This window comes from Pogona vitticeps, chromosome 1 (assembly GCF_051106095.1).
Source record: "Pogona vitticeps strain Pit_001003342236 chromosome 1, PviZW2.1, whole genome shotgun sequence".
Lineage (NCBI taxonomy): Eukaryota > Metazoa > Chordata > Lepidosauria > Squamata > Agamidae > Pogona > Pogona vitticeps.
In genome coordinates, this window is record NC_135783.1 from 213,849,301 (window position 1) to 213,871,969 (window position 22,669).

At 38.2% G+C, this 22,669-nt stretch overlaps 1 protein-coding gene across 3 annotated transcripts in view; it reads right to left on the reverse strand.

Annotated features, from left to right (window-relative positions):
• GALNT13 (polypeptide N-acetylgalactosaminyltransferase 13) overlaps window positions 1-22,669 on the reverse strand; it is a 249,949-nt gene that overhangs the window by 23,719 nt on the left and 203,561 nt on the right. For all 3 annotated transcript variants that reach the window (XM_020797089.3, XM_020797088.3, XM_020797087.3), the window contains exons 9-11: window positions 22,197-22,336; window positions 13,640-13,738; window positions 5,455-5,589 (exon numbers count right to left, since the gene is read on the reverse strand). In XM_020797089.3, coding sequence (XP_020652748.1) covers window positions 5,455-5,589; window positions 13,640-13,738; window positions 22,197-22,336 — 374 coding nt within the window. The remainder of the gene's footprint in view (window positions 1-5,454; window positions 5,590-13,639; window positions 13,739-22,196; window positions 22,337-22,669) is intronic.

Below are 22,669 nucleotides of genomic sequence, written 5' to 3' on the forward strand. Positions count from 1 at the left end.
ATCAATAATAAGAAAACACAATAAAGAATCTGACAAACAAAAAAAGATGTCAGAGATTCATAGAGCTCTTCACAGAGCTCCCCTAAATATTCAAACAGAAGAATTCAAGGTGATATTTCTTTTTAACTGGCTCCACCTAATGGCAAAACCTGATTTTTTTTTACATTGTTTTCTCTAAGATTTTATAACATTTTCTTCAAAAACAACTGCTGAGCATATTTTCAGTTACAGAAAACGGCACCATTTTCTATGACCTTGTTCAGATTCTTCTAAACATAGTTTTAGATTACTTTAAACATACGTATTATCAAATCGTTTCTGCACATGCTGCTGCTAATTTAGTACGGTATTTATATGATTATCACCCAATTTTTGAAATTAAGTGGATTGACTGAATGAGCTTTTGTTTGTTTCTCAATCAATTAAAACATATAACATCTGCATTTTAATTAAACCAGTCTTAGAGAAGAAATAAATAAATTATGCATTACTAGATGATACTCCCCAGTTTTATAGTAGTTTCTGTCTTAAAATATCTCTATTTTTCTGCTGCATGAGACGAAGGCATGTCTCCTCTTCAATGTTGCCCTACATTTATACCATTTTTTTGGCTTTGGCAACTGCCTGTATTATTTGTTTTTAAATAATGCTTTTCCGTGAATTAGAGAATATATACAGAGCCAGTTAATTACATGTTCAAAGCAAGTATTACATCCAGAACAGTTCTGTTTTGTGTAGCCCATTTTACATCACCGATTGCACAAATGGCCGTGCACCAGCTTGCCCAAGAGTTTAATCAATTTTGCCTAATTAGTGCCACGTTCAGGCCATTGGCATTAAAATGCCCCCTCCCCAGTACTTTGTTAGAATGTCTTCTCTTAAGGGCTGTAATGAGTCGGTCAAGGTCACTGGTTCAGACTCGGGCAAGATGCACAGTGCTGGAGTGCCCACTGGAAGGAGAATCTGTAAACCACTTCTGAGTGCTTCATAGCTAGAATACCCGGCGGGGGGGGGGCACTTGGAATTGACTTCACAGCACACAACTACTTATTTACTTTATTTTTAAAAATAACTGCAGCCGGCATCTTTACATAAATAACCACTGGTAAGATCTATTCACATCAGCCATAGAACACTTGACAATCATAGCTTGTCTTCACCCCACAAGTTATTTTTCTAACATCGCAAGAAAAAAGTGTGATCCCTCAGCATAAAACCTTCTTTTGTTCCTTTTCATGATACTTATATCAGAAGATTTACTGGTGGCAGCCACTATGGGTGTACATGGGAACCTGCATGAATGAACTCATTCATTGTTGTTATTGGTGAAGTGTGCAGGAGACTGGTTAAACCGAAACAAATGTTTAATCTATTTCTGTCTTTGCTCTAATACAAGTTCAGGATTATAAATTATGGCAATGGGGCAGTACAGCAGCCAGATGTCCTTGGAGAGACTGAAATGGCAAAGCCAAAGGGATCCTGGGTTCTATGAATCAGAGGCGAGAGCAAACCAATCTTGGAACTCAATTTCTGGAGCTTTTAAAAGTTAATGTCTGTATAAATGGCTATCATTGGGCTTCATTTAAATACTGTACTTCTTTGGTTGAGATTAGAGATGGGGGGTATTTGTATACAAATATCCCCCACAGGTGGAAATAAGGAGGGTTCCACTCAACATTCTGCTGCGGACGCGCGCTCGACGGAGCCTTCCTATCGAGCCATTGTCCGCGATGGATTAGCCACTCCTGGCAGGAGGCGGATGAGAAGCCTCTCTGCTGTGTTGCAGAGTGGCTAATCCATTGTGGACAACGGCACAATAGAAAGGCTCTGTTGAGCACGCGTCTGTGGTGGAATGGTGGACCCTCGTTATTTCCACCTGTGGGGTATATTCATATTCGTAAACGAATACCCCCATCTCTAGTTGAGATCAAAGGTTGCATCTTTGCACCAAAATATGTCTAGTCTAAGCTCCTGTTTTGCCTTATGGTAAACATTAGAGATGGGGTATTTGTATATGAATGTGAATACCCTCCCACAGGTGCAGATAACGAGGGTCCGGCCCCCTGAGGCCAGATTGACCACTCACGATTCCGCTACTGCTGCGAGCTCCGTGGTCCCTTCCTATCTCTTTGTTGCGTGTGATGGATTAGCCACCTAGCAGAGAGGCTTGTCATCCCGCCTTCTGGCAGAAGTGGCTAATCCATCGCGAGCAATGGAGCAATAGGAACAGATTGCAGAGCTCACGGCAGAATCGTGAGTGGTCGCGAGCTATCTGCACCTGTGGGGGGACATTCGTATTCATATATGAATACCCCCATCTATAGTAAACATCAATGTTGGGATTATGGCACCCCCAAAGAACACTCCAATAAATATGGGTGGGAAAACCTTCTTTATCCTCTTCCTATACCTCTGTCAAGTATTGTGATTTTGGGTAAGGTCAATGTTCTCATTCTGGATGCTCTGAAGTTTCTTAGGAAAAAGAAATCATTTAAAAATAACACCTGCAGCTATGATCTGTAAATATTGAGTGTCTTCTACCTTTTAAATACAGTACTTTTGAAACACTCACCCCTCTTTTTAAGTAGCTATCTAAATAGAAAGACTTATTTGATAAACAAAGGCCTATTTAGTAAACAGGTCCCAGGCATTTTGGGAAATGATTCATTACATGATGGGTGGGACAAGGGAACCATTGTTGTATAAGACAAACATATCCTGAAAAAGCACATTTATCCTGGACATGGATAGATGCCATGAAAATGATACTATATCAAAGGGAGACCGTATGGGAGCACCCCAAGCATTAGCAATGAGCCAGAAGTGTATGGTGAATGGGTGAATTCATAAATGTAAATACAGCATTTTCTCCTCACCAATTGACTAGTCAACACATGAGGTAGGTTCATAGATCCAGAAACCGCAGTGCCTCAAGGAATGCCTGATGACACACCATAGGCTTGTAGCTTGACTGAAAAACCTTTTAATAATTCCTGGTTGTATGAAATATTTCTCTTTGTTGATGGGAAATCTGTATGGCATCTCATAGACTGGTAGTTGCTCAGAGTGCTAAAACCTGTACAGTATTTTTTTTTATTCCCTATATTTTGCTGGAATAGTATTTGTAAGTGTGGAATTATAGATCTAGCCATCTTTTTTTATGGTGCATATTTTATGGCAGCATATCATTCCCTTAAAAATGAAAGCATTCCTGAACTAATGAACAAGTGATCATATAGCTGTATAAATTAATAAATTGCAAAAATTACAGTATAAGCCTAGTTCAGTGTGAACTAGAAAACTTCTCCAGTGCTGCTCTAGTGCAGATCAGCATTCTCTGCCACCAGCTACCGAGAACACTTTTATTTGCAATGTTATTTTCTAACCATATAAGAGTTATAGCAGAGGATGTATCCTCAATCTGTTTTGAGCTTAAGAGAAAACGTATTGACCATATTAAGGCTTCAAGTCATTTATAGGTTTATAAGGCAAACATAGTACCTTCCACAGTACCCAAAACCAATAAAGAGACTAGCACAGATCCCAGGGCACACACACAAGGTACAGCTGTTCACCCAGTACCAATGGAGCATCAGGCTCTAGTGAAGCAGGACTTTCTGAACAGTTTGGCCAGCAAAAAATGCATTACGGTGGTAAATGGAGATGATGTGCTTTCATATTGTATTTTCTAGATCTGATGTGAGAGAGTGACTACAATGTTCTCATGGGAGGGAACAATGAAAAGATTCCTGAACAAAGGTGTGATACTGTCTACATAACTGAAACTGGCTCTTCTTCAATTTGATGTTTCATCCAAATTCAATTCAGTCTTACAAATAGCAAGCAGCTTGCCTTGAGCTGATTTGCAGCCCATCCACTTCCATTTCATACTTATGCATTCAGACGTTTTTTGTAAGGATATGGATAGTAGGAAAACATAAAAATCAAGAAGATAAAAGGGCTTTCAAATTTGTTGGATGAAAAAAGAAATGTCCACTGTTAGTAGCTTCACTGCCCACAGGAACTGACCACTGTCTTGTGAGTCACATTTGCTACCCACCCTGTCTGGAACACAGGCAAGCACTGTGTAAAAAGAAAAAAAACCAATGTGCGGCAAAAGTAAAAGCTAGCAGCTGGCATTAAAAAAGTATAAAATGAGGGTGAGTATAGGTACAAAGGCACAAAATCAGCATAGTCCCTATTCCTAATGCTACTGTGACCTATTCTATACAAAGTCTACATGAGAAACTCAGTGCATCTCTGGCACATTCATGCACAGGCAGATAATCAACCAAAGTGTAATGCTCCATAAAAGAAAGGAACAAACATTTCTCCAATACATACCCACCCTACCAAAGATAAAACAATGCAAATAGCAACCTGTAACAGACTGACAGCTATCCCTTGCCCTATCAAGATGCAAAACAGTGGCCAATCACAGGGCAAAGGAATTTATCTGGTTGATCTGAGCCCTCCTAGGGAATCCAGGATCGGAGTTTCTAGAAGAGCCTGACCTTTTCATTCGTATACAAGCTATAAATAAATCCCCATTTGCTTTGCTTTTTCTGGTTCTGTTAAAGTAGTACTTTCATTTTTCCAGTGAGACTCAATGGTGTTTAAATTTTTTAAAATTCAGCTTTTAAAATCAAAATAGTAAAGAAATATTTAGGCTTTAGAGAGCCCTGATTTGATTTAAGTACCACTTCGAACTTCCTCGCTTCACTTCGTATTAGTTAGAAAACTGACAAATATTTTGAATACTTTCTGAACCTGAAGAACTTTCCTGAACATATAATATGTATATTGTCCCAAATATGAGACCCAATAAAGCAGGATATATCCTCTTTACAATATTTATTTATTAAGATGCAATCTGAAAGGTTGGTATTTAGTAGTTGAAATCCTGTAGCTTAATATGGTAAATTATGCTAGAACACACCCGTTGAATCAGTGGGGATTTGTTGAGTCAACTTCTTCATAAGTTCTATTGATTCAATAGGCCCACTTTAGCTGTCACTTGCTTTAGTGTAGTAAGTCACAACTAGAATATGCTCATTTGAATAAATGGAACTTATGGAGATGACACACCAAATCCCTACTGATTCATTTCAGCCAGTTATGCGGAATGAGTTAAATATCTTATGCCACATACATGTGAGGTGAGGGTTTGTAAGGTAAGCTCTCTTTCTCTGGATAACTAGAAAAGAAGGGAAGAGCTCACACTGCTGTAGAAAATTACAGAAAAAACTAAGTACAGCCTTGCCCAAAAGATTTCCTACCAAACTATAACAAGCTACACAACTTTAGCATAAAGAATTAATTTTGGGTCAAACTGCACCTATTTTGATTTATTAGCTTCATATCAGCAATACTGTTTAGATATGCATAATGAAAGTAAGCCTCCTCTTCTCATAATCTATTTGAATAATACAATATTTGTATTTGAATAGGTACCTCGGCATCATATTCCCAAAGTTGATTTCCTCTCATATGGTGGCATTTTAACATTATCACAGGGCCATTGAGCCTAGAGACATCCAAACACAAGTCATCTGTGCGAATCTCCTTGTCAGCAGTATATGAAAACACCTGGAAGAATTAAAAGATTATTTTGACATTCATAAAAGATTCTTTTGGCATTGTTTTTGTGTATATACATATTCTGCACACCCCAGCCAAAAGACTTTCAGTTTTAAGTAAAAGTAGTGACTGAAGCTGAAACCCCAAAGCAAAAGAATTCAGAACACAGAATAACATTTCCTCCTCACTCAACATAGGGACACATTGACACACACTTCTTATACCTTAACTTTGACCCTAAGTAAACACAAAATTTCTTAAGGAAAAGAATTATATGGTGGGGGAAGGAAGGGGAAAAAAGCAAAGGAAGATGTGCTATGATATCTTAAAGAGTATCCGTTTTCTTTCAGTGTGAGTTTTCAAGGATCAAAATGCTATTTTGTTCTGTGTGGCTGTAGTATATTACAAACAAAATCCTATAAATTACTGTATATCTCAAAGTCAGTATAAAGCACTTTAGTAGCCCATCCATGTTGAAAAATATACCACTGAATCATTATAGTTATAATCTACATATTCTTATTTAGGAATAAGCCTAATTGACCTCAGTAGAGCTAATCTCTGAGTAGCCATGTACAGAATTGCCCCCTAAAAAATTTCCAGCAATAACCCTACAGAAAATCAACGATAGCAATGCTTCCTAAACATGGGTCCCCAGATATTCTTCAACTCCAACTCCTAGAAACCCTAGTTAGCACAGCTAGTGAAGGCTTCTGGGCGTTTTAGTCCAAGAACATTGAGGGACCAAGGCTGGGAACCATTGGAGAAAAGACATCTAGCTTTGATATTAGGTCAATCTTCATCATAAGTCTTTAATTAATGAGGCAATCCAACCTTGATTGAGTCAAGGATGAAAAATATTGAAGGACATTGCAGGAAACTGGAATTACTGTGAATACCACAAAATCAATGTGAGTGATTAGAACTTAGCGGAATTCCATTGATTCAGATACCATAGAAATACTACAAGGTCAGAAAATTGCAGTAACTGAACAGTACATAAACATTTCTAACTCTGGAATTTGGTGTGAGGATAAAATAAATTAAGGGTAGAGTTTAAACAAGTGCAAGCCCTTAGGATGTTTTAATCAAGAAAATGAATATCCAAATAGAGTTCATGAATGTTAATTCTAACAGAGATACAATTAAGATGATATAAATGTGCTAGCAACAAAAATAGATGCCATGAATTTGTTTCGTAATATTAATTTCCATGCATTTTATCACTGTGTTCTTGTGCAATATAATGGTTTAGCTGTTGCAACTTAATGGTTACACATACATAATGTGAGTCACTAAATCTCTGGTACAAATCTCATTTTAGTTGTGAACATGCTAATCTTGAGCATGCCATTATTCTTCCAGCCTCGGTGTCCCATCTGCTGATAATATTGATCATCTACCTTGTAACATTATTATAAAGATCATGCAAATCACGCAAGAACTTCAAGGAGCTGTGTATATACAACATGTCATTATATAGGTATAAACCAGTCTGCTGCTTACTTTTATAGTTTGTTTTCTGAAAAAAATTACTAGTATTTGGGGAAAAAAGTTAATGCAATAATGGGAAGGTACCAGGGCCAGTTGGGTGTAAAACCCACCACTATCAAAATGTTAACTTCAGCCTAACTGTCAGACAATTGACTGCAGTGATAACAATCATGTGGCACAAGTTCTCATTGTGCGTTGTTAAAGTTGTCCAGTAGAAATGATAAAATTAGAATGGGCACACCCAGATTTTTGGGTGGGACAGTCCTTTTCATCTGTTGCAGCAAAACAACAAATAGTCTTGCAGCACTTCAAAGATTAGGTATTTTTATCTGGCACAAACCTTTGAGGACATAATCCACTTCATACTGTGAACCTGATGTGCTGGGCATGAGCTGTGCCATGACTGCCCTCCAAATCAATCATCATCATCATCATGTGGCATCGTCAGTTCTGACTTATAGTGACCCTTTTTCAGGGTTACTATAAGCCAGGTAGAGAACAGAGAATATTCAGAAGTGTTTTCCAGTCTCTTCTTTCGGGGCCACCCTGGAACTGTGCAGCTTGCCGAAGGCCACACAGGCTGGCTCTTCTCCCTGGACGTACAATGGGGAATTGAACTCCCAACCACTGGCTCCACAGCCAAATATTTAAATCACTCAGCTATTTAGCCAGCTAATATTAGTGATCTCCACCTAGTTTTCAACAATCCCTCCTACACTGTTCAGTCCATAAAAGCTTATACGAAATAAGACTGATCAAATTGTTACATGAACTTGTAAATTACATAAGAGTTGGTTCATTTAATCAAAGAGGATCTAGTGAGTCAACTCCTCCATCAGTTCTATTAATTCAAGTGGGCCTACTCTAATACCTATTTATGTTAGCTTTGTTGAAGAAGCTTTCCTACTGCTTCTTCTTGTGTATATACCAGCAAAAGTGTTTCTTAGAGAATACTCCTACCCCTGAATGAAGCGGAAGCATGCCACTTAAGGGAATCATATTTCCATGAGGTCTGAGGCTAACAAATACTTTTGGCTGGACCTCCTGATCTGATCCAAGAGCCCTGTTCCTGTACTTTTTAAAGCAGACAGATGAAATGGAGGCATTGCAACAGTAAACATAAATGAGGGTTTTACATGAATAGATGGCTCACCATATCATCATCAGCTACCATGATGCACAAGGTTAGAACCTCTCTTTAATATCTGCTCATGTGCCCTCCGAATCAATTATCTGTGATGTCTGTAATACTATGTCAGCCCCATCCCATTTGTAGACCCTGACTAAAAGCTTAAGTCTAATGAATCAAGTTATGGGTTAGACTTTGGATTTCTATACTGTGGATGAAAGGGCTCACTGCATAGAAGATACAGTACATCCACCCAATTTTCAATGATCCTTCCCACATTATTCAGTAGGGTCCCTGCTCTCTCCTCCTGCAGTGTTTTCAGGAAACTGCTGGGGCTGCTACAGGGAGGAAATGGTTATTTCTGCCATGCTCTTATATGTGGAAGGCTCCCCCTCAGCATGTTTCTTCAAAGAATAGCAGGTCTTTTAAGCAGTATACAGAATGAGATGACATATTTTAAGATCCATTTAAAAGCATCAAATCACAGAAGTACATTATTGCTATCTTGGACTAAGAGCCAACAAATACATTTCTAAGGAAAGGTATCATAATTTGGAACACTGTTTTAAGGCCTGCACTGTAGGGCCATGCTTAATTCAGATGCACAGCCCTTCCCTAACCGTGGGGTTATCCCCAAGAAGGCCCTGCCCACCTAACCTAACTCATCTTACTGAAGGGGAGAATATGTACAGAGAAAGCCTTCACAGCTGATCTTAGTGTGTGGATACAGTCATATGCCTTTAAAATCAGCTCCAAACAGAGAATCTTAATAATGAAGTTTGTGGGTATTTGACACAAAAAGTGGCACTTTAAGCACCCACCCAGCTTTTCTTTCCATAGGGGACCCAAGGCGACTCACATCAATTAAAATTACACAATTAGCCACAATTCAGTACTACAATGATTGCACCCCACTATATAACACCAATGCAATTATTAAATTTGCGGATGATACGACAGTGGTGGGACTCATAAATAAAAACAATGAGTCTGCTTATAGAAAGGAAGTACAAAGATTGATACTATGGTGTAAAGAAAATCATCTCACACTTAACATCAAAAAAACTAAAGAACTCATAATTGATTTTAGGAGGAAGAGAAATGTACATTTACCACTGTACATAAACGGTGAGGAAGTGGAGAGAGTTGGTAGTTTTAAATTTCTGGGCACTTACATCTCAGAGGACCTCTCATGGACTATAAATGCCAACATGCTAATAAAGAAGGCACAGAAGAGGCTGTATTTCCTGAGAATGCTCGGGAAGTTAAATTTATCACAGCATTTACTTCTGTCCTACTACCGTAGCACCATTGAGAGTGTCCTAACTTATGGCATTCTGGCATGGTTTGGGAGTAGCTCTGTAGCAGACAAAAAAGCTCTACAGAGAACCATTAAAATTGCCCAGAATATCATCGGGCTCCAGCTACCAACCATGGATGACATCTTCACATCCCGCTGTCTGAGGAAGTCACACAGCATCCTGAGAGACTCTTCCCATCCTGCTTATAACTTTTTTGAACTGTTACCGTCTGGCAGAAGATATAGAACAATTAAGACTCGGACCACACGTTTTCTAAATAGTTTTTATCCTAGAGCTATAATTGCAATTAATAATGAGCTTAAAGACCACCAGTAGTGAATAATTAGTTGGACTGTGTTACTTGGCCTGAGGTGTACATGTTTGTATTTTTAGTGGGGGACTTCTAGTGGGTGGGGAGTGTTTGGGGAATGTTATGTGTGTGCATGTGTCTGGTCTCTGGGTGTCTGTGAATTTTGTTGTATGGTATACTGTGTATATACTTACAATGACAATAAATTATATTATTATTATTATTATTATTATTATTATTATTATTATTATTATTATTATTATTATTATTATTATTATTATTATTATTATTATTATTATTATTAAATGTATGTATTTCCTGTGAACCTATTGCTTACAGGACCTTCTTAAAAGGAAAGGCTAAAAGCGATGTGGCTTTTTACTCCCTTTCCTGCAAATACAATATTCTCTTTGAGACTGCCAACCAGTTAGTTGCCACAGTACATATTTATACACAGCCATCAGCGATCTTATGTTCAGTCTATCAGTGCCAGGCCTACATGAGGCACACAGATGAGGCAGATCCTTGCATGAGTGGAGAAGGCAGGTGGCATAATATTTATTTTGCAGCTTAAAAATAAGATTTGTTCCTAATTAAACTACAATAAATGTTCCTGAGATCCACCCTCTTTTTTAATTTAGAAGAAAAATAAATTTCACTTGGTGTAATAAAACCCTCTTGCTTGTTTTGAAGCATTCTTTTCTGCAGTGGGGAATGACAATGTGACAGAAAGAGAGAGACAGAAAGAAGGATTTATACGTATATATCAAAGGGTGGAAATTAAATATGAAATTTAAACTGCAAGTTGGAATTGATATTGGGTTTGATCAGAAGAAATATAAAACACAAATTGGAGCAACCTATGTGATGATTAGATAAGGTGATGGACTGAGCCATGGAAACTGATTGGGGCAGTGAAAGTAGTAAAACCACCCCTTAAATATCTCACTTACTTTGAAAGCCCTTGTAGCGTTCTCCATTTATTAGATCTATGGTTCATGTATATTATGTAATGAAATGGTTCATGCATATTAATATTGCTTAGAGGCGGAGCAGAGAAAGATGCTATAAGAGGCGGAGCCTGAGTCAGTCAGAGTCAGTCAGTTAGAGAAATGTAAGAGTCAGGCAGGAGAGAAAAGCCAGACAGAGTAACAGAGTGTGTAGTTTGGGAAATATAGAGGTGATTAGCTACTGAAGATATTTATGAATCTCTGTAATCAATAAACCAAAGTTTTATTTAAAAGAACTTGAAGTGTGGACCTGAATCTTTCTGAAGTAATGGTGATTTAGAGATCACCTGGTGGCAGCAAGCGTAAAAGAAGAGAGTGTTTGCCTTCGTGTGCTCTGAGGCTTGAAGGTCAAGCAAGGGGCACGAGGGTGGACGTCACAGCCCTGTTAAGGTTACTATGACTTCACTGCGCATAACTATGTGATGGCTATTTTAATAATTCACAACGCTCCAGAGTTATTGTGCATGCTCCTCTCAACTGTATTCTAATCAAAGGTACAGGGAAAGTGCTTTCTTTTAATTGTTGGAAGCAGCCTTTGCCAATTAATTGCTGGATGCAAATTGACAAAGTGTGCAAATTGAACCTGATTGCATTATCAATTAGCAAATTCATGCAAATCATATGAGGTTACCAATTAGGGTGCTATCCAAAGGAAAATATGAAAAGCAGATTGAAGCTTACTTTAGTTTTGCATGTTCTAATATTTTGTTATAATGCCCTCAAACTCTTTATGTTCACGTATGGTTAAACAGAAATTATACATGTATAAAATGTGTTTTCACATTAGTGACTAGCAAATAGATCACAACTAGGGATGGGAGTATTCATATTTATATATGAATACCCCCACACAGGTGGACATAACAAGGGTCCAGCCTCCTGGGTCCAGTCAGTCCACTCACCTATCTGCCGCTGCTGTGGGCACCGCAGAGCCTTCAAATGGATCTGAAGAGCACGTTCTGCAAGCCACTCTTCTACCAAGCAGAGAGGCTTGTCGTCCCACCTCCTGCCAGGAGTGGCGAGCTGAATGCGCTCTTCGGATCCATTGGAAGGCTCTGTGGCAGCCATGGCAGTGGTGGATTGGTGAGTGGACCATCCGGCCCCAGGGGGCTGGACCCTCATTATGTCCACCTGTGAGTGGGTATTCATATACGAATACCCCCATCTCTAATCACAACAAAGCAAACAGGATACAATTTGCCACAATTCCTTTCTTATCATTTCTGTATTTCAGTGCCTGCTGTTAGATTTACAGCAATAAACCCCGAGAAGACCTCTTTCCCTTAAATTTGAACAGAAGGGAGAATTTCAGCAAAGGTGACTCACCTCGCCAGAGCAAAAGCATGTGAAGGTAAAAGCCACATCTGGTAAAATTCTCCCTCCTGCATAATTTGAATCAGAGCAAGGCATTAGATGGAAAGTGGAACTTAGGAAGACAAAACGAAATGAAAACAATTTGACTATACTGTAGTTGAGCGCCATTTCACTCAGCTCCTGCTTATTTTGGTTTCATTATAATTGACAGTGGGCTGTGTGGGAACAAATTGCAAGACCTCAAATGTTCTTTATACTTTGCACCTCTGCAAGGCTGCACATAGGCATAGAGTTTGCAGTGTCATATTGAATGTGGCACTGAAGAAGAACTTATGGGAATTAATTATTAAGGAGGAAGCAATTTTTTGCATGTGCATAACATTATATGGAACACAACAGCAACCTTTCCTTGTGGACAGTTCATAGAGGCTAACTCCCCCCCCCCATTAATGTGCTTTTGTTATCTAGCAGCCTATTACATATTTACCATTGCCTGTGGTTGTTAATATTACTTAGAGAGTGAAAATCACACTCCCACTTGGGTTTTCATACTCCTTCTAGTTGCAAGATCTATGGAATCCCAAACAACAAAATAAAGTGTGCATAATTTCATTAGTCTCTAATTAGTTGCAAGACTGCCTGCTTTAGATTAATATGTTGTTCCTTTAAAGGTATACACAAATTTCCTTCTTCTGTTGCTCATTCATTGCTCTAAACCAAACTGGTGGAGGAGAAAAAAAAAACCAGTCAGTAGTGAAAAGCTATAGGAACAGAAAAAATTGTTTATGCACCAGTTCTGCAATAATTCACAAATGTCTGGAAGTCAGAGCAGAGAACCAGAAACTGCCAATTAACAGAAGGCTCAAAGAACTGAACATGGAAAATCTGTCCAGATATGAGGCTAAAACAACGGTGTGTTTCCACCTTAGGAAGCTAATTCTACAGATAAGAAAGCGAGATCTACTCCCCTTTTGCATTTCCCACAAGCAGCTTAGCTCTTAGCTACATGCCCAGGAGGACCAGGAAACTTGGAGTGGGTTTTTAGGACAACAAAGTCCTTCTGGATGGTCTGGAGTGGGGGTGGGGGAAGAAAGTCCGAATTCCACTAGCACACCAGATTTGGCCCCTACTAAAGCAGGTGGAGGGCTTGTTCACAGAAAGCAGTTGGATACAATGGCACTGATTCCTAAGACAGAACATATTTCAGCAGCAGAATCATAGAATAGTGAATTTGGAAGGGGCTTATAAGGCCATTAAGTCCAACCCCCTGCTCTACAAATCAAAGGGTATTGAGAGAAGCTTCTACTAAATTAAAGATATCTGTTGTTTGATGATGACATCACTCAGCTTGCCTGGCATAAATTAACACCAAGTGGATGTATGCTATCAAGTTAAAGCTAAATCCTTACTCAATAAACTATGGCTTAATGTCATGTTTGGTCACATATGCTGAGCCTTCGAATACTTTAGAAGTTATTTTGAAGGTAGGATGCATTTTTACCTGGTTTCCTCCCATGCCATGGCAATTGAATATGCCCACTTTTTCATTCTCCTTACGTCCCATATTATCCAAGCACTGGTTCGTTTCAACGTTCCTGATCTGAGGGCGAAAATAAACCAAGGGGGAAAAAATTAAAGCTTTAATGAAACAAGTAAAAATAGTAATTAACTGAAAGAAAACGACAAGAATCTAGTTGTCTTGTGTGCTCCCAGAGGCATCTGGTGGGGCCACTGTAAGATACAGGAAGATGGACTAGAGGGGCCTTTGGCCTGATCCAGCAGGGCTCTTCTTATATTCTTATGACAAGAATTTAACTTTCCTCAAAATATTTAAGAATAGGAACGTCACTAGGTTATTTTTTTTAACACCAAAGAACCTGTTTTTTTAAAAATGGCAACATACATGAAACTCATAATCCAGATTGGAAAAGATAGGGATAATAACAAGTGTTGATTCTGAGAATTGTCCAAAAATAACTTTCCTGTGGTCTCTATTCAGCACAGCTGGATTTTTCTGAATAACAAATTTCCTCGTTTTACCCACAAAGATGACAGCTTGCTCTCCTTATGATCAATGGAACATCTCCATAACAAGACGGGTGCCTTCAGAAACACAGAGTAATAGTGCAAAAACACTCCACGCAACTGTGGCAACCTACACATCATGCTGTGCAGTTGTGTCATGGAAACATATACTTCTATACAGACAAGTAAGTAATTCTAAAAGAAAGAACTCCACCTTCCAATTCCAGAATTCACAGAAGATATCATTACTGTTTGTGTGACCCTGTATATAGTAACTTGTGCTGCAGCAAACATTTGCCAAGACTGTAATCATGCAATAAATATTCTCATACAGTATTTTCTTGTCCTTAACAAGAAAAAAAGAGGGGGGTTATCTTGGCGTATCAAAACACCTAATCAAAAGTGACTTGGTGGCACATAACAGGTCAACATTATATAGGCCTCTGCTTCCAGTTATATGAGCATTACTTCAACACAATACTTTTCAGGTTTGGCTGCAATACTGTAAGATTGCCCAAAGAGAAAACAATGAAGCTAAAAGGGAAAAAAAATAAAAATCTTTACTACTTCATCATGATTTGCTTATAAAGAAAAAAAAATGGAAAAGCTTCATTAAACTAGTTAATGACTTCTTTCTATTTTATTTCATGGTTCTTACTCTGAAAAGTTCATTTCAAAATGCCACTCCAAGTTATGCCATTTCCCTTCTGCCAGAATAACTACAGAAAAGGATTTATATATGCATGCACATACACATGTACAAACTATATATTATTCATAATATATGTACACCATATTATATAATAATACATCACACAGTATAACATATATTTAGTATATACAGTATATACATACATATTAGAGATGAGTACAAATTAAAAAACAAATCATCACATCCATTCAAAATTGCTACTTTCTCAATTCATATTTGTACAAATCAATGCACCCAATGAATATGAATCAATGAAGTTTTATTGATTTTTGAATCAATAAATTTTTAGTGATTTTTTTATTCACTGAGTCGTTTGGCTACAAAACGGCCCCTCAGGCACATAGGGATACTAAAATTGTACAGAAGCTTCCTCTGACTCTTCTGTCCAGATATCTGAGTTATACACTCACAAAGAGCCCCCCCACAAACACAGGAAAGCTGCCCCCAGGCACCTAGAGACATCATAATATAGAAGCTTCTCTCCTCAACAATCCCTCTAAGTTTGGTGAAGATTGGGTTTCCCCCAGCCAGCTCCTAAAGGACATTTTCCTGGGAGCATCCCATTTGTGGGTGTATAACTTGGATTCTGAAATTCAATTTTCACCAAACCTGGAGAGATTCTAGAGGAGAGTCAGTAGAAGATTCTCTGTAGTTTTGGTATCTCTAGGTGCCTAAGGGAAAACTTTCCTGGGTGGCCCTCCTTGTGGTTGTATAACTCAGATGCCCGAAAGCCAAACATCACCAAACTTGCAGAGCTTGTAGAGGAGAGTCAGGGGAAGCTTCCCTGAGAATCTGGTTTATCTAGGTGCTGGGGGGGCATTTTATAGGGTTTTAAGGTAAAAAAGGAATTGAGTCATCATTTGTCAGGGAAAAAATCATAAATTCATAATTCATGACCTTGATGAATCATGGATCAAAACAAATCACAATTTTCTTGATTCACACCTATCTCTAATACAGTATATATCTATAAATACATAGGCCAAAATCCTGTTGATGTAAATTTCCATCCTGAAGCTCCCAAAGGCTCCCCAAGGTAAAAAGCACTTAAGGAAGCCTTGGAACATAAAACAGGGAAATAGAAAGCTTTCAATTAATTTAAATTAAATATTACTGACAGAATCTGAAAAGTTATCAGCTTTCGCCACATAAATGTATGCTACCAGGATTTTTCTTCACAATATTATATATTACAATATATGTTATAGAATTATAATTATATAATTATTACAGTGTATTATAAGATTATAGAAAATAAATACAGTGGTGCCTCGCTTTACAATTGCCCCGCATTACGACGAATCTGCTTAATGACGATCTTTTTGCAATCGCAACTGTGATCGCAAAACAATGGTCTAAATGGGGGAATTTCGCTTTGCGATGATCGGTTCCCTGCTTTGGGAACCAATTCTTCGCAAAACGACGGCTGATCGGTGGTTTCAAAATGGCCACCGGGTATTTAAAATGGCTCCCTGCTGTGTTTAGGGACAGATTCCTTGCTATACAGGCAGCGAAAATGGCCACCGTATGGAGGATCTTCGCTGGACGGTGAGTTTTTACCCCATTGGAACACATTGAACGAGTTTCAATGCGTTTCAATGGGGTTTTTATTTCACTTTACGATGTTTTCGCTTAACGTCGATTTTCCTGGAACGGATTATCGTTGTTAAGCGAGGCACCACTGTATATGATAACATAGACTATACATATATGTCTATATATATATGTAATTCACATCCCAGGTTCAGTTCAACCCAAGGGACCAAGTAGCAGAACCTGGGAACATCTCTCCCAGAAGTCAGCTGTCCATCCCACCCTCTCCTCTCAATCCATGTTGTTAAAAGTTACTACACCAAGGAGACCAAAAAGGTAAATACAAAAAATTATGCCTTTTTGATTGTGGCCCCTAGTTTTGGGAATAAAGTGCCAACAGATACATGACAGGCTCCTCGTCTCCTTATGTTTAGAAAGATGGTGAAGATTGAATTTTTTAAAGTTGACTTTAATACCTGAATCACCAAGATATTGTAATAAGACCTTTAAAAAAATTAATTCTATATTTTGATAAGGTCCTTCATAATTATGGTTTTAACTATTGTCTGTACCACTGCATTGCTTTTGAATGTATTTTTTGCTACTGTGGGTTTGTAAGTAGCAAAATCAGTGTAGTGATTGTACTAATTGGGTGGTATACCAATCAATCAATCAATCAATCAATCAGTCAGTCAATCAATCAATCAATCAATCAGAAAGAGATGGATGGATAAATCTCAGCAGTTGATTTATCTCAGCTTTTCACTTTTTTTTGCAGAACAAAAGTAGAGACTCCATGGCTTTCCAGATGTTTCTGCATGTCAATTGAATCTGCTCCAGCATGGCCAATGGTCAGGGATAATGGCCAAAAATTTCTCATTCTTGCTTTAGAAGCTGGAGCAGCAATTACCTTGGATTTGACATTTCAGGCTCCTGGAACAGTACCTACACCTAGATAAATATATCTTTCATCATAAGTACTAAACTTCAACAGAAATAATAAGAAATTAAATTGGAATTGCACATGGTTACTTCAAGTCAAAAATCAACGGTATAAAAACCATATGAAACATAAGAAAGGTTTCAGTAGAGAGTGAACCTAGTGAAGGGTTAAATTCTATAGAGAGAGAAAAATCAATTGTATACATGTCAACTGAATTCAATGGGACATACCACATTAGTATATATGACTATAGAGTTAAGAAAAGCAGATTGCCCATGTTGTACAGTGAAATGTCTGGATGTAAAAAGAACATGTACTCTGGCCAATTTATTCAACAGACATCAGATACAAAAAATCAGAGCCAGATTCACAAAAGTTCCCCTTGACATTTAGTCCAGTTGTGTCCAACTCTAGGGTGCAGTGCTCATCCCAGTTTCAAAGCCGAAGAGCCAGCGTGTTGTCCATAGACATTTTCCATGGTCACATGGCCAGCGGGACTAGACATGGAATGCCATTACCTTCCCACCGAGGTGGTATCTATTTATCTACTTGCATTTTCACATGCTTTCGAACTGCTAGGTTGGCGGGAGCTGGGACAAGCGACGGTAGTTCACTCCGTTGTGTGGATTTGATCTTACGACTGCTGGTCTTCTGACCTTGCAGCACAGAGGCTTCTGCGACTTAACCCACAGCACCACCACATCCCTCAGATTGATATATCACACAGGGAAAGTATAATAAGCATGCATAGTGTTCCTGTTCTACCTTGGGCCAATAGATGTTCTGCTGTAAAACCTAAAGTGTGGCTTAATTGCATTTTAAACATTTTGAAAAGTTGGCCAGATCTCCCTAAATAGCCAAAAATACCTTGATGAAGCATTCAACAAAGGGTGGCTTGGGTCTCTGCCAGGCTTTATGATGCTGTCTATGGGTTACAGTCAGCTTTTCAGTGGTTTTTTTTTTTTAACAGGAGGAAACTGCCAAGAGAGAGAACTTTTTAAAAATGCAGATTGAGTTGCTTGGAATATTATTATTTATGAGATAAGAAAAGAGAAGATGCTAAGTAAGTCCAATAATATGCCAGAAGCAACTGGATCTTATATTCCATCAAGTTGCTTCTGGCAACTCTAATAGGATTTTCAAGGTATTCAGAATTCTTCAATGAGTTGTTTACAGTTTCCACCACCAAGGGAGTTTCATGCCCAAGCAGGAATTTGCACCCAGTGCCTCTGGGTCCTAGTCCAGTGTTAATTCTATCACCCTGTACTGCCTCTACAATATTAGTTTTAAGACTGACTACAGTAAATGCAGACTTTGTTTTCGGTATTAACCCCACCTTCCCAGTCTTCATTTAACAAACCTGATGTACAGTCCTAGGAGATTCTAAAGCATGCTTAATAGCTTGTCCTAAAGTATTTTGTGAAATAATAGTTTTATGGAGAGTGAGCCCTTTATGATAAGATTGGCTTTATTTAAGGACTGAAAGAAGTATGGGCCTCTTAAAAATTCTGCACACCAACAGTTCTTACCCTTTTCCTTACCAAGGACCCCCTATAAATATCTTTTGTTGCCACGGACCACAAAGACTTAAGTCAAGATTTAAAATCATAAAGTGCATCAAATATAGGTTCTCATGAAGGATCTTCAAATTTGGAGAGAAGAGAGAAATAAGTCTTTTGTATGTTTCCTTTTCATCCATTCATTCGTTCATTCATTCATTCTATTTTAACTGCAAAAGATCACAACATTTCTTCAAGTCTTGACCCTCTGTAAAGACAACACGCCCCCCTGTGGGTCCATGGATCAGAGGTTAAGAACCTGGTCTGCACAATATTTGTAGGCAGAGAAATTGGGAGCACAACACCTGGAGTTCTCAGAGAGGGGATTCATTGTCAGTAGTGCTTGTATCATATATTTGTTTATTTTGCTTTGCCACAGCAGGCAGCAACAAAAGGAAAAAAACCCAATAAGGGGTGGATAAATTAAAGTTGCTTTCTATTGCAGAGGAGGAAGAAAAAAAAATCTCATAATGCTACTATGATATATGCCTTCTTAGGAACTTTGGCTCAGCATTTTTGTTCTTCAAGATTCAGATCTGTCTCTCAGTTACATTTGGGGGGGGCTGCAAATAATTTTATCTTCACCACAGAAGGTGCTTCTCTGAAAGATTTGTAATAGGCACGAGGGAATGCAGTGTTACATTTGGCTCCAGAATAAAAGTGAAACTGGTGCTGTGTCATAACTGGCCTGATTTCCCAAAAGAGGCTTCCACATTTTCTGGTGATTCTCAGGGCTCTTTATAATCCGATTTGATGATATTTTTGAGCTTCTCATAATACTGCAACGTGGCTGAGAGGACTCCACCTGTTTTGCCTCTTTCTACAGCTTCCCTGGCATCCTATCCCTTTTGAACCAAAGAAGACCAATAGAGTCCTTATGTTGTTGCTCCCTGTGAAGGCTATAAGCCATCACAGAGATACACTGGCTTCACTCAGTGAAAGACAAGACATTTACTTATATCTTCAGCCACCTTGTTCAATCAGGTATGCACAAAAACGTGAACCTCACCTATGATAATTTTTCTTCCTTTGAAATACTTTTCAGAAGCTATTTCTTTTTTCTATCAAGCTGGAAGAAAACAGTCTAAATTTTCATGAGGGAGATTTCTGGAACAGCACTTCAAATAAGCTTTGAAGTTTACCAAAAGTATTAATCATGGAGGCTACAAGGCTAAAAAGGCCATGGAGTGGGGGATAACAGATATTGCAAGAAACAAAAAAATGTTGGTCAGCATGATAAAAAGACCAAACGTTCAGTCTGGAAGTCTGGTTATTAATGAACTACCAAAAATTAATCTCCAGCTTTAGTTGGAGAATAATTAAGAATAACGGAGAATAACTAAGAATATTTCATTTGGTTCTGCTCTCAATTGAGTGCTAGAAACCTATACAAGTCACCACATGTGTCCCATTGCTGGGAGAAATGCAGCACAGAAGTGCAGTAAATAAAAATAATCAATGTATTTTATATTTTCAGGTTGTTTGTGAGTGGGAAACACAAGCATGATACCCTTTGGATTCATCTGCATTTCTTTTTGCATTCAACTGATTAAAGCTGCAATCCTAACCGGACTTAGCTTTTGAGTTTTGCTTTGACACACTAGTACTTCATTTAATGCAATACAGTTCATGTTCAGTAGACATGCATAGGATTGTGTTGTAAAGATTGCACATGGAACACATCTCTTTAACAAAGCTTGCTAACTTTTTTGTAATTTTCTGTTGGTCTTCTCACAGATCTCTTGCAACCATTACTATTGGTTTATCCTTATATACAGTACCAATATATACCTCCAACGGTAATGGGAAGGGAAGTAAGGCCCATAAACCTAGGAGACATCTAGCAGCTGAAACTGACAAGCAGGTCTTATTTCACAGATGCTGTTTAAAATTCTGCTTCTGTTTCCATAGAAACCCAGACCTCATAGGTGAAAATAAGATGCTTTTAATGACTGTTTCATAACTTCACTTACATTGCTGTGAATCATGAGGCAAAATCATATTATTTCATGCTTACAAAGCATGTTATGTATTTTTAAATGGCCTGGAAATATTAGATTTCTTTCTTAAAACCTGGTATGACTGTTAATCACAGTAACCTGACCTTGCAACCCCAGATTTAAGTATTAATATAATTTGAGAGGTAAATCAAGGGCCTTCCCAGCTTTGCCACAGACACAATACTGCTGGATCTTTAAATAAAACCCCTGTAGGGCTTTTTAAAAAAGGAAGACAACTTAATATTATTTTATTAATTTATCCAATAGTATTGATTGCTTTATATAGAGGCAGGGGGTAAAAACAGACTTTCAGTCAAACTCAGAAGGGACTCATTTTTACACCGTTTACAGCTCCTGCTGGAGTAGGAGGTACCATCCCACATTTTGGGATAAACCTTTCTGTTTTCCATGAGACACAGCAGCATCCCATTAAATCTTCAGGCTGCTAGCACTCCCTTCTTTTACATCCATTCCATAAGTTTATCCTGGGGAAGAACAACTACTATTCAAAGTACAGAACAATGGGAACTAAATTTCCCCTGATTCCTGGTGAAAATAGACCTGGGCATGGTTGTGGTGGCATATAGTACATAGGACTCTTGCTAACAGGAAACCTCTTCTCCAGTACTATGTCTTCTGCTTCAAGTATATGAAGAAACCACAACAATGCCTCATTCTTGATTGAGACAAGCTGTCTTGACACAGGGATATGTCCTACCAAGGATTCTAGCACTATGAGAGTTTTTGCCTTTACTATGAGAGACTTGAGATAAACAAAAACACTTTTTTTCTTGTCATTGGTGCAACATGTGCAAAATAACTGTGGCAGCTTTTCCCTTTCTGAAGCCAAGCATATATAGGCAGTGCGCACAAAAGCACAGGATAACTGCTCAAAAAATGAGCAAAAAACTGTCCACCTAATACTTCTATTTTTTAAAAAGAAACTCATGCCCTAACAAGGCATCTGTTATCACAGTCTTATGTTTAAGTGAACCACAGTATGACCTGTAACTTGGTCTGAGCACGAATCAAAGGATATATGAGAAAGACTTCAAATGCTGCTTGTTCTGAAAGGCTAATGTTTGCGCTAACACACAACCTGCATCTCATGAAAATGAAGCCTGAACATTTTTCCAGGAATATAAATCGTTGTTTAAAAAAACCTACAAACAGCCATGCAATTTAAAACTTAAATCACGTCACAAGGAACAACGATAGGTCTTCTTCTCATTTGAAATTTCTTGGCTTTTAAAAACAAATGCTTACAGAAAAGTAATTGTTCATACCTCTCCAAGGGAGAAATATCGGCGTGGAATCTGGGAGTCTGGGTAGACATTTTCTAGGTACCATGAAAATGGTTTACATTTCAGTTTGTCTCTCAGTGCTTTCCTGACTGACACATCTCCATAATCCACTTTGACAACTCCTGTATTTTTTCAAAAAAAGAGTTTAAAATTAATATCCTTTCAAACCATAGAAAATGGTACTATGTCTCTCACACACACACACACACACACACACACACACACACACACACACACACACACACACACACACACACACACACACACACACACACACACACACACACACACACACACACACACCAAATTATAGAAAATGCTATCATTGACTGATATGGAAATAATGTTTTTCTCTTCTCCCTCTGCTATATTATTCTACAGATATTTTTATGGAGATAGGTTGTTTATAAATAAATGTTTTATTTATAGATGGATTATTTACAGATAGATTATTG